Genomic DNA, 11,428 nt, shown 5'->3' on the forward strand with positions numbered 1-11,428 from the left:
TTTTATCCCTGTCTTCCTTTATAAACAGGCGGGGACATGTACAATCCTGCAGTGCTCTGGCACTACTGTCATATACAACGAAGAAAGATTAAAAAGATGGAAAGTTTTATGGTCCATTCCTCAGCAACCTCATTCATTCCATCCAAACTGAGTAAATATTCCCTTTTATTGTGATATGAAAAGTGATGTAAGGAAGGGGTTAATTGAGCCTTTTTGTTAGGTGACTGTGATTAATTTCAGTCCAAATAGATTCTAATTATCTCAGTGGAGGGTGTCCATATTTTAATGATAAATAGGCTCGCTTCAATGTGTTATCCCATAGTATGAGCGGGAGCATCACTTACAGCACTAACAGGGATCAGCAGCTCCAGGGAGAGGGGGAGGAGAGATCAGAATCTGAGAACATTCAACTCGAATATTCCAATAATGGATCAGAATCTGAGAACAATAGACTGGAATGTTCCAAGAATGGACAGGAGTTTATCCATGTATGTCTGGATTCTTTCTACATATTATGATGGGATGTCATTATCAGGTCGGATCCAATGCATACTTTACATTATTCAATGTTTTTATTATCCTATCCTGGCTGACGTGGGTGTCCCTGGTAAGTGTCACTGTTCAGTTTTTATTTCGATAAACCATGTTTAACTGCATTACTGTCTTTTCATTTACTCTACACTCTAAGCTGTTATTGTTCCTGCTAAGACTCTGAATCCAGATATTAATTCTATGAATCACTACTAACTGCTTCAGTTAACTTGATCATTATCTCCCTTTGCTTCTGGTAGTGTTGTCGTGGGTTTCTGTACTGAGCTATACCATTTCTGCTGAGTGGTGATTCATTGCATCCCTGCCCTTGTTATTTAAATATTGGGAGCATGGAGGTCATTGTCTTCTGTTCTGGTTACAAACTCCATTTGCTTCCTCTGACTCCATCCCAACCCTAGCCAATATCTGAGTTGAAACAGATGAATTACAATGGTGGTGATCTCTTTTGACCATGAACTGATCCCTGATCATTCCTAATTTTAACTACTGACACTCTCAAAATATACTTCACTGGCTCATCCCATCTGCTATTTGAACTTTCAGCTATGAAATACAGTCTTTACGGAGCCAATAATTTTGGAGACCTGCTGCGGATATGGGTCCGGCCCGGCGCGAGATTTACACCATCTCCCCCGGATTTTCACAGGCCAGCGAGGCTCACCGGAACTACGGCGCTTTCCAAGGCACGGGCCCCTCTCTCGGGGTCAACCCAGCCCAGGGCGCCCTGCCCTTCACAAAGAAAAGAGAACTATCCCCAGGGGTCCCGCCAGTTTCTTCAGGATCGTTTGCGGTACCGCAATGGACACAGTGAGGTGCCTGTCTCCACCACTCCGGATTCAGAGATCTGAACCTGAATCCCTTTTCGATTGGCGTTATAACATGCCAGAGGCTGTTCATGGCACGGTGGCTCAGTGGTTGGTTCTACTGCCTCACAGCACCAGGGACCCGCGTTCGATTCCACCCTCAGGTGACTGTCTGCGTGGGGTTTGCACATTCTCCCTGTGTCTGCATGGGTTTCCTCCGGGTGCTCCGGTTTCCTCCCACAGTCCAAAGGTGTGCAGGTAGGTGGATTGGCCATGCTTAATTGCCAGTTATGTCCAGGGATGTTTCGGGTAGGTGGGTTAGAAATGGGGAAATGCAGGATTAGGGGAATGTGTCAGGCTGGGCTCCTCTTTGGAGGGGCGATGTGGACTTGTTGGGCCAAATGGCCTGTTTCCACACTGTAGGAATTCTATGATATGATGGGAATAATCTGCTGCTGACACTCCCAGCTTCAAACCTGCCTAAGTAGACCTTGGTTGATCCTGTACAGTTTGTATCTGAACTCACACAAAAATCCCATCCATGTATAATTCGTGTGCGCACTGATCTATATTGTTCTTGGATCTGGTAATGCTTTTATTTTAATATTCTCAAGTACATAATCACATCTATCCATGAAACGTCTCTCAGTCTGTCTCTGTTGATTACCAAAACACTGTCAGTTCTTCATGCATACACTGATTTCCTTCATGCGTGTTCTGGCTCAAACAATGATTTTCACATGTACAACCGCCCTCTCCCCCTACCCACACACAGACACAGACACACACACACAACCTCTTGCTTTGCCCTTGTGCAATGGAGCTATAGACACATATATAAATATATACATTTACATAAGTACAAATATAAATTTGTGGGATGCCCATTTACTGTCACTTACAGCATGAGCTACAATGTTCCCCATGCTCGGTAGTTGTCTAGTGCAAGTATAGTACCAACATACTAGCAAAGGTTTGCAATGCTGTCTATGCTGGGCAGATAGCCCAGTTTACTGAACAATACACTGGCATATGCTCCATGCTCGGCTGACATCTTGTCCCATTTATGGAATCTGGGCCGGTTCTGTGAGGCAGAGTCAGAATTTGATGTAACGAGTCATTTCAGTTGATCTGGCAATGCCTTTATTTAATGCTGTCATTATTGTGATTAGGACCCTCTAAGGTCACACCCGTCCAGTTAGTCCCACTCCCATCCCTTTTTTCCCATATTTCCACAACATGTTCTCATTTAATTAACTGTTTCTTTCTTGAATTGGAATCTTTCTGTTCCTCTGTATCTTCCCCTGGCTTTGATTCTTGGCTGCCTAGTGTATAGAACGCTAGCAGGGCTAAGCTGAGAAACAATAAACTGGTGTGTGTCGGTGTTGTCCTGCTGGAAGTGGTGGAAGTGACGGAGGATGATTATTTGAATGTGGATTCTAGTGCAGTGGAAAGTGAGGACAAGGGTATCATTCTGCTGGAGAGAAGAGGAAGGGGTGAGAACAGAAACACGGGAGATGGGTCAGTCACAGCTGAAGGCTCTGTGCACCAGAGAGGAGGGGATTTCTCGTGGAGGGAAAAGGAGGTCATGCCTAAGGCTTCCCCCTGGAATATGGCATCATTGAACAGAAATGACAGAAACGGAGAAACTGGGAAAATGGAGTCACTCTCAGCTGATCATGTGTTCAGCCACATGTGGAAGATTCCCCTGAACGATTCAAAAGAACCAGGCATTTAAATTGCAGATTTTTGTCTTATAACTGCTGTAAAGCGGGATGTGAAAATCGAACCACGGAAAGGTCAGTGGATGTACAGCGTCAGACGTTTAAGTAGACATTCCATAACGCTCAGCAATGATTGTTTCTGTTTGAAAGGATGGACTCGATAAGAAGATGAACTGCCCATGGTTCACAAAGGCTGTCAAGAATACTATTCATCACAAACTAAAGAATTCAAATTGTTGAGAGCTAGTGTAAGCCAGAAATGGGATGCTTAGTTTCGGAGCCAGAAGCAAATGATATAAAGTAAAAAAAGGAAGAAAACATATTATGAAAGTACATTGGAAAGAAAGATTAAAACAAAACAAGTAGCAAGAGATTTTCCGTGTATATATAAGAAATAGTTCAAGGTGAGTATGTGACCCTTTGAAGAAAGAAAGTCACAAAAGTATATGTGGGATACCTGGAGGGTGTGACTGGGGAATTTTTTTACAGGGAACAAGCAGGTAATTTAAACCAGTATTTTGCATCGTTCCTCACAAGTGAAGACACTGAGTGTTTCAGTGATATATGTAAGATGTTAATAGGGGGAAACCTAAATAGTCTCAAACAAAAAGAATACATTTTTTGATGATAAGACAGGCAAGTCAACAGTAACTGATACACAGTTCTAAAAGAAGTGGTGGCAGAGTGGCTGGCGGCAGTGTTTGAAATATTCCATAACTCTCTGGATTGCAGGAATGTTCCAGCAAAACTGGAGAACTTCCATTGTGGCAGCTGTCTTCAAGAAGGGACTGAGACAGAAAGCAGGAACCCACAGGCCATTCAGTCCCTTATTCAAGAAGGAATTGCAGGACATTTAGAAAAGCTTAATGCAATTAGATTCAACAAAGTTTTGTGAAAGAAAAATTATGTTTTGCCTTGTAAAATCATGTAAATTTTTCCTGGTGTTCCTTGAAAACGTAACAAGCAGACTTGATAAAGGGGAACTGATGTACAGTGTATTTGGTTTTCTATATGGTTCTTAATATAACAAAATAAAGGCTCTTGTACAAGACAGGAGCTCACAGTGTGATGGATAATATATAAGCATTGAATGAGGATTGTTTAACACATAGAAGACTGAGAGTAGGAATTAGAAGGTCTTTATCAGATTAAAAAGATATACCTACTGGAGTACCACAATATCAGTCCTATGGCATCAGTTATTTACAATTTATACCAATGGCTTGAAGGCGAGATTTGAATGCATTATATATCCAAAATTGCGGATGATGCAAACATAGGTAGGAGGGAAAATTGCAGACAGGATGTAAGGAATCTGAAAGGAGATATAGATTAGGGCAGTGACTGAACAAATATTTGACAGGTGGAGATTACTGTAGCAAAAAGTATGAGGTCCTGCACTTTGGCACTGAGAGGCAAAAGCCACGCTATTATTTAATGGAGAGTATGCCAAAAAAGTATTGTATAAAGGAATTGTACAAAACACAAAGTTAGCATGTTGGTGCAGTGAGTAACTAGGTTGATTCTTGGAATGAAACTGTTGACTAATCAAGAAGGTCTAAAATGGTTAGGTGATTATTCATTATAGTTGAAATGAATGAAGGGTGATATTACTGTAAAATATAAGATGCAGAGAGGCTTGACAAGGTAGGTATTGAGAAGCCGTTTTCATCTGGGGACATAGGTACAGAACAAAGAAGATGCAAAGGATTTTTTTCTCTCAGAAGGTAGTGAATGTTTGGAATTCGCTAACCGAGGCAGTTTTGAAGGCTAGATAACTGAACGTATTTACAGATGAGGTGGATCGATTTTGACATATCGGCAAGTTGAGGAATACAAGCAGTTGACATTAAAGTGGAGTTGAGCACTGGAGCAAAACAACCATGCTCTTATTGAATAACGGGGCATGCTGGAGGGGCCACTCCTGTTCCTATTTCTTATGTTATGTTATTAGAAAGTAACTGGTTATTTTCCTGGAAGTCGTGTTGTGCAATTTTGCATTCACGGAGACCAGAGCTAACCCTGGGTGAGTGAATCCTGGGTAAGGATTGGGGACTGTATTCACAGTTAATCTGGCTCTGCAGCATGACCCACATCTGAAGCAGAAATTGCAGAGAGGGAAAGCCTGTAAAGAGGGATTGGAGTGGTGTGGGTGTGCTCTTCCTGACCCAGCTTGGATTTTCCAAGAATATTTTCCAACCTATTCCTGGATATGGTCCTGTGTAGCAGACCCGAGGGGCTGAATTGAACATCAGAACATAGGATTGAGGAGCATGTATGATCCATTCAACTCTTTTACACTCCTGCAGCAGTAAATAAGATCGTGGCTCATCTCATTGTGGTCGCAACTGCACTTTTCTGTCAATACCCTATTTTCCATAATTCATCTGTCCATCGAAAATCAAACTAAGTCAGCCACAAAATAATGTTAAGATCCAACCACCACAAACTACTGGGAAAGAGATTTCCCACTTCAATGAATTCCCACTTTGTGTATTTCTCATCATCCCTGTTCTGATTGAGGTTGGAGGGGTTACTGTTTCCTTTTCTAGTCCACTCTTCTACTGGCCACAACAAATTTTAAGTGTAACCAGGCTGGTGATATGGCCAATGATATCGGTCTCAGACTGGGTCAGGCTCAGTGATAGGAAAAAGTCAAGCAGATTTCTTCTGTCAGCCACAAATAACTGGTTTATGACCCAGTCAAGCTTTCTCAACAAACGCACAAAGCCTAATGACAATACATTTGGACTATACAGACACCCATCAGCAATCCACTCTCCTCAAGATTTTGAATGATTCAATAAGATCACCTCTCATTCAAAGGGTAACATGTTAAACCTTCATAATTTTAGCCCTTCAACCGAGGAATAAGTGAAGTGAAACACCTCTGAACTGCTTCAAATGTAAGTATATCCTTTCTCAGGTAAGGAGATAAAACAAAACCATCACGCACCGTACTCTGACTGTGTTCGCAGTAAGACTGAGTACAATTGTAGCACCACAACCTTCCTACAAAGTTGATTGAAAGTGCAGCGAGAGGGCACATTTTGTGCCTTTTTTTTTCTTTAAAAATCATTTTCAATTTATTGCAGAGATAAGATTTATTTTCTTTTCTCAGAGTGTTGAGAGTCTTTGGAACTCTCTTCCCCAGAGAGCATTGGAGGCAGAGGTACTGAATATTTTTCAGGCACAGACAGATAGATTCATGAATAACAACGGAGTCAAGAATTATCGGGGAGTGAAATGGAATGAGTAGTGTGGGGTGGAAATGCTGACAATGATACAAAATGAAACAGCAAATGACCAGACCACCCAGGAATACAATGGAAAATGAAATGATCATTTGGAGAAAATTTCAAAATGATAACAGTGATAGAATAAAGTCGCTACAGCCCCAGAGGCCATGGGAGTATTCTCTCAGGAGAGAGAGAGCCCTCTTGGTGTTTTAACCTGAGGGTCATCACACCTCGGGCAAGATTAAAGGTTGAGAAAGTGGGCTGTTCATTGTAACCCCTGTCAGTGTGGAACTTGAACCTGCACTGTTGGCCTCCCTCTGCATCACAAACCAGCTGCCAGCCAATTGAGTGGGAGACTATGAAACTGCTGCAGACAGAAATAGACAAAGACAAAAGATTTTAGAAACTTTGATAACAATGAAGAAACTATAAGTCAGATAATACTCAAGATAACGGATGAGGACAAAAATAAAACAAGTTCTCTGCAAATAAGGTGAGATAAGCAGAATAATCAGAATTACTAATTGTAAATGGATATTGATAACCATAAAATAAGTGTATATTTTTGATTGGCTTATGTGAAATGAGCTTAAAATTGCATAAAAATATAAAGCTGGTCTTATATATGGTTTGGAGTGCCTGTCCTCATGAGAACTGGCTACTGAACATATGCTTGAAGAAAACTGATGTACATTATGTCCGAGTGTCATTTGGCCAATGACAGGAGCCCAAAGGACTGAATGACTGAAGGTTTCTGTAACACGGAGCTCAGGACACAATTAAATAGGCCCCGATATTATTGAAAGGCGGAGCAGATTTGAAGGACTAAATGGCCTCATACTAGACGTTAATCATACGTCATTTAGAAAAATTACAACTTTGCTCCTTCCTCTTATGTGTTATATACAGTGGGACTGGTATTTCCTGAATCTGGGAATTGTTTGAACATTATCTGGAACATTGTATAAACAACATAATCCAGAAAATTCTAGAGGTGGCATTTTCCAGAGCATTATATAAACGTGTTATTGTATGGGTGAGGGGGGGAGATGCTGTATGCAGGAGCGTGAGTGGTGGAGAATGAGCCTTGTTTAGAGATAGGTGCCATAACATATATACAGTGAATGTGAGGGAGCAGAGAGTGGCACTTATCCTAGCAGAGTGGGGAAGGTTATTAAGGCTTGGACTGTATTTCTGGACATGCAGATACTGCATTGAGCTGGGTGGTGAGCTCAGACCATGCTCAAGGAGTCTGGTGATATGGCCTGCTCTGGGGAAAAAAAAGTCCTCCTCCTTATGAACCCATCCACCAGGACAGCCAGGCCCCTGTCAACAAATTGTCGTGTAATTGCCCCTTATCTGCCATGCTTGGGATAAACCGTGTAGAGCAGGTCCAAACTGAGAAAGCTGAAACGTGTGCCCATTGGCTTTTTAAATATCGCATCAGCGCAAATGATCATGGAATTTTCAGGGTCATCTGGGCACTGGTGAGTACATCCATCCGTGAGGAATGGGGGAATCAGACTGCCACCGAATGACAGGGACACCATGGGGTGGGATAGTTAGTTAATAAGGTGAGTTTGACACTACAGCACCAGAAAACTAGCTCAAACTCGTGCAGACAATCCCTCTGTCAAACTCAATGAAAATGACACTTAGACAAATTATTGTTAGCTTCAGCCCAATGAGTCAAAGACTCTGCTGACCCCACTCTCAGTTACAAAGCTACAGAAAGAATATTCATCCAAAGCTCTCCAACATCCGAAGTCATACCAAAAACCCACTGTCTACCATTCCTGAAAACTGTGGCCCTTGTTGCAGGATGCTATCAAACTGTTTTCATTTTGTCATTGTTAAACTTGTAAACACATTTTCCATGTCACTGTCTCTCAATCTCCCCCTCTCACTCTATGTCCCAACCTCCTCCCATTTGTTGATATTTAAACTGATTCATAGAAACATCGAAGACAGAAGCAGGAGGAAGCCCTTCAGCCCTTCTAGCCTGCTCCACCATTATTCACGATCATGGCCGATCGTCCAAAATCAATAGCCTAATTCTGCTTTCTCCCCATAACCTTTGATCCCATTCGCTCCAAGTGTTATATCTATCCGCCTCTTGAATGCATTCAATGTTTTGACATCAATTACTTCCTGTGGTAATGAATTCCACAGGCTTACCACTCTTTGGCGAAATGTCTCCTCATCTCTGTCCTAAATGGTCTACCCAAATCCTCAGACTGTGACCCCTGGTTCTGGACACATCCATCATCAGGAACATCTTCCCTGCATCTATCCTGTCTAGTCCTGTTAGAATTTTATAAGACTCTATGAAATCCCCCCTCATTCATCTGAACTTTGGCGAAAACAACCCTAATCTAGTCAATCGCTCCTCATACGTCAGTCCCACCATCTAACCTAGTCAATCTCTCCTTATACGTCCGTCCCGCCATCCCTGGAGTCAGCCTGGTAAACCTTCACTGCACTCCCTCAAAAACAAGAGCATCCTTCCTCAGAAAAGGAGACCAAAACTGCACACAATATTCTGGGTGTGGCCTCACCAAGGCCCTGTCTAACTCCTGTACTTGAAACCTCTCGCAATGAAGACCAACATCCAATTTGCTTTCTTTACCACCTGCTGCACCTGCATGCTTACCTTCAGTGATTGATGGACAAGGATGCCTGCACACTACCTTCTCCCTTGATCTGCACATCCCTCTGACATCTCTCTCTGGCAGTGGTTTTCACATCCACAGCACCCCTTGTCATGGCACAATGGAGATATGGAGCTGTAAATGGATGGGAGCCCCACATCCTGCTACTTTCAGCATGAGCTGCAAGTTTCCGCATGCTGGGCAGTGATCTAACGCAGTGTTACGGAGCAATGCACTGGTGTGATCTGCACAGCTCTACATACCAGGAGGTTTATGCTCCAGGTTTACAGATCAATTCACTGGTGTTTACTGCGCAACTTCCCGTGCTGGACAGATATCTAGTCTGGATTTACCGATCAATGTACTGAGTAGTCTGCACAATTTTGCACTTGGACAGATTGTCAGGATGTGTTGAGCAGTACATGATCCTGATCTGCACAGTAGCCCATGAACAGACATGTCACCTTGGTTTATGGTGTCTGGGCTGGTTCCATAAGATAGATTGAGAATGTGATATAACTGACCACTTGTAAACTGTAAAGAACTGTAAAGAAGTGACCCATATCTGCTTTCAAATGATCAGTGTGTGAGAATGTTCTAGAAACCATCACTTCTCATGTATGTGTGTCTGAGTGTGTAGTGAGTGAATGAATAATAACTTATTTGTTTTCCTTCCTCACAGTTAACGTAGTGACGATCTACATCCTGCTTTATAAAGATTGTGGATTGTCTCCATGTGTCAGTCGTTACCTGGTTGCCATGGCAGTGGCGGATCTACTGGTCATTATCCTGGACCTGATATTGAGGCACATTCCCATTGTTTATCCGCAACAGTTTTATTTCCTGGTGTACATCCCCGTGTGTAACATCCACGCCGTCCTGCTTTATGCAGCCACCGACTGTTCTGTCTGGTTCACCGTCACTTTCACCTTTGATCGATTTGTAGCCATTTGTTGCCAGAAGCTGAAAAGTAAATATTGCAGTGAGAAAACAGCGGCTGTGGTTCTGGGAACAGTGACTGTGCTGAGCTGTTTAAAGAACATTTTCTGGTATTTTATGCTCAGATCTCGATATCAGCTGCTGAACACCCCCTGGTTTTGTGATGTAACTCACGCTGTTCAATCTTCTCGTGTCTGGGTCACAATCGAGTTCCTCCACCATGTTCTAACCCCGACTCTCCCATTTCTCCTGATTCTGCTGCTCAATGTTTTCACCGTCAGACACATTTTAGTGACCAGCAGAGCCCGCAGGAGACTCCGGGCTCACACCAATGGGGACGGTCAGTGTGACACAGAAATGCAAATTCGAAAAAAATCCATCATTTTACTGTTTGTGATCTCGGCCAATTTCATCCTGTTATGGTCAACGCTAATGCTGTATTCTATATCGCACCGGATGAATAATATTGGGTATATTTCTGTGTACCTAGATTACTCTGTGCTGGAATTAGGCTTCGTGCTGCAGCTCCTCAGTTGCTGCACAAACACCGCAATTTATGCTGTGACCCAAACGAAGTTCAGACAGCAGCTGAAGAATGTGCTGAAATATCCCTTTACCCAAATTCAGTCAATCAAACTTACTCATTAAACAATCCATCCAGGATTTTCTCATCTCAGTTCAATGTTTCAGCAATGAAGCAGCCTGTTGCTATGGTGACAGACTGGGGGTCGTCCTGCCTTGTCCAACATTATCACACAGGTTACAGGGACACATTTCAAAGTTTCTCTCAACTCAGGGCCTTGTGAAAAAAAGGCACCATTCCACTCGCTGGACCTAAAATGTAAAACTTGTAAATAATAAAAATATCAATTTTTAAAAATTGTCAACTCGCCGATATTTTGCTTGTTTATTTGTTGAAGAAGCTAAGCTGGAGAGAAGCAGACTCTGCCCCAAGTCTGGTTCATCAGGGAAGGGAACGGGATCGGCGCTGAGCTCAGGAGTTGGATTTCAGACACTCCATCCTTGTTTTCACCTCTGATGAACCTCTCGCTTCATATTTGCCTCCCACCCATACTCCCCACAAACTCAAACCTTCCCTCTTTCTCTCTCTCTTCTCCAGCAATCTCCCTCCAATTTTCCTCAATCTCTTTCAGTGTGCTTCTCACTCTCATTCTCATTCAAACTGCCTCCATCCCACGATCTCTATCTAGCACCCTCTCTTTCTTACAAATTCCTCATTCTCTACAAACCTCTCTTCCTCTGACCTTCCTTACTATCCTTCCTCTCCATTATTTTTATGTCATTCGCGTTCCCTCAATCTCTCTCCATCTCTCTTCCTCCCTCCCTTTTTCGGTTTTTTGTATCTCTCTCTCCTCCTCCATCACTATCTATTCTCGCTTCCTCTCAATTTCATTTTCCTCTCCCTCCCTCCCTCTCTCTGCCCTTCAGTCAAACTGACACACACCTCACAGCCCTGTGGTGGTGTTTCTTCAGTGGACCAGGCTCCTTTGTGAGAAGGA

General features: G+C 42.8%; 1 protein-coding gene across 1 annotated transcript; it reads left to right on the top strand.

The window, feature by feature from the left end:
* The first annotated feature begins 426 nt into the window (after positions 1–426).
* On the top strand, positions 427–10,639 carry LOC125481160 (probable G-protein coupled receptor 139). Its single transcript, XM_048592357.1, has 2 exons — positions 427–607; positions 9,652–10,639. Exons 1-2 carry the CDS (start codon positions 427–429, stop codon positions 10,554–10,556), a joined length of 1,086 nt encoding a protein of 361 aa, XP_048448314.1. The 3' UTR covers positions 10,557–10,639.
* Positions 10,640–11,428: the final 789 nt, after the last annotated feature.

This window comes from Rhincodon typus, unplaced genomic scaffold (assembly GCF_021869965.1).
Source record: "Rhincodon typus isolate 14 unplaced genomic scaffold, sRhiTyp1.1 hic_rhity00001072, whole genome shotgun sequence".
Taxonomy (NCBI): domain Eukaryota; kingdom Metazoa; phylum Chordata; class Chondrichthyes; order Orectolobiformes; family Rhincodontidae; genus Rhincodon; species Rhincodon typus.

Bases quoted from the DNA above. Each gene is read 5' to 3' on its own strand.
- LOC125481160 (XM_048592357.1), top strand. From the start codon at position 427: ATGGATCAGAATCTGAGAACAATAGACTGGAATGTTCCAAGAATGGAC. The intron at 608-9,651 runs GTAAGTGTCACT...CCTTCCTCACAG, and splicing joins GGCTGACGTGGGTGTCCCTG to TTAACGTAGTGACGATCTAC.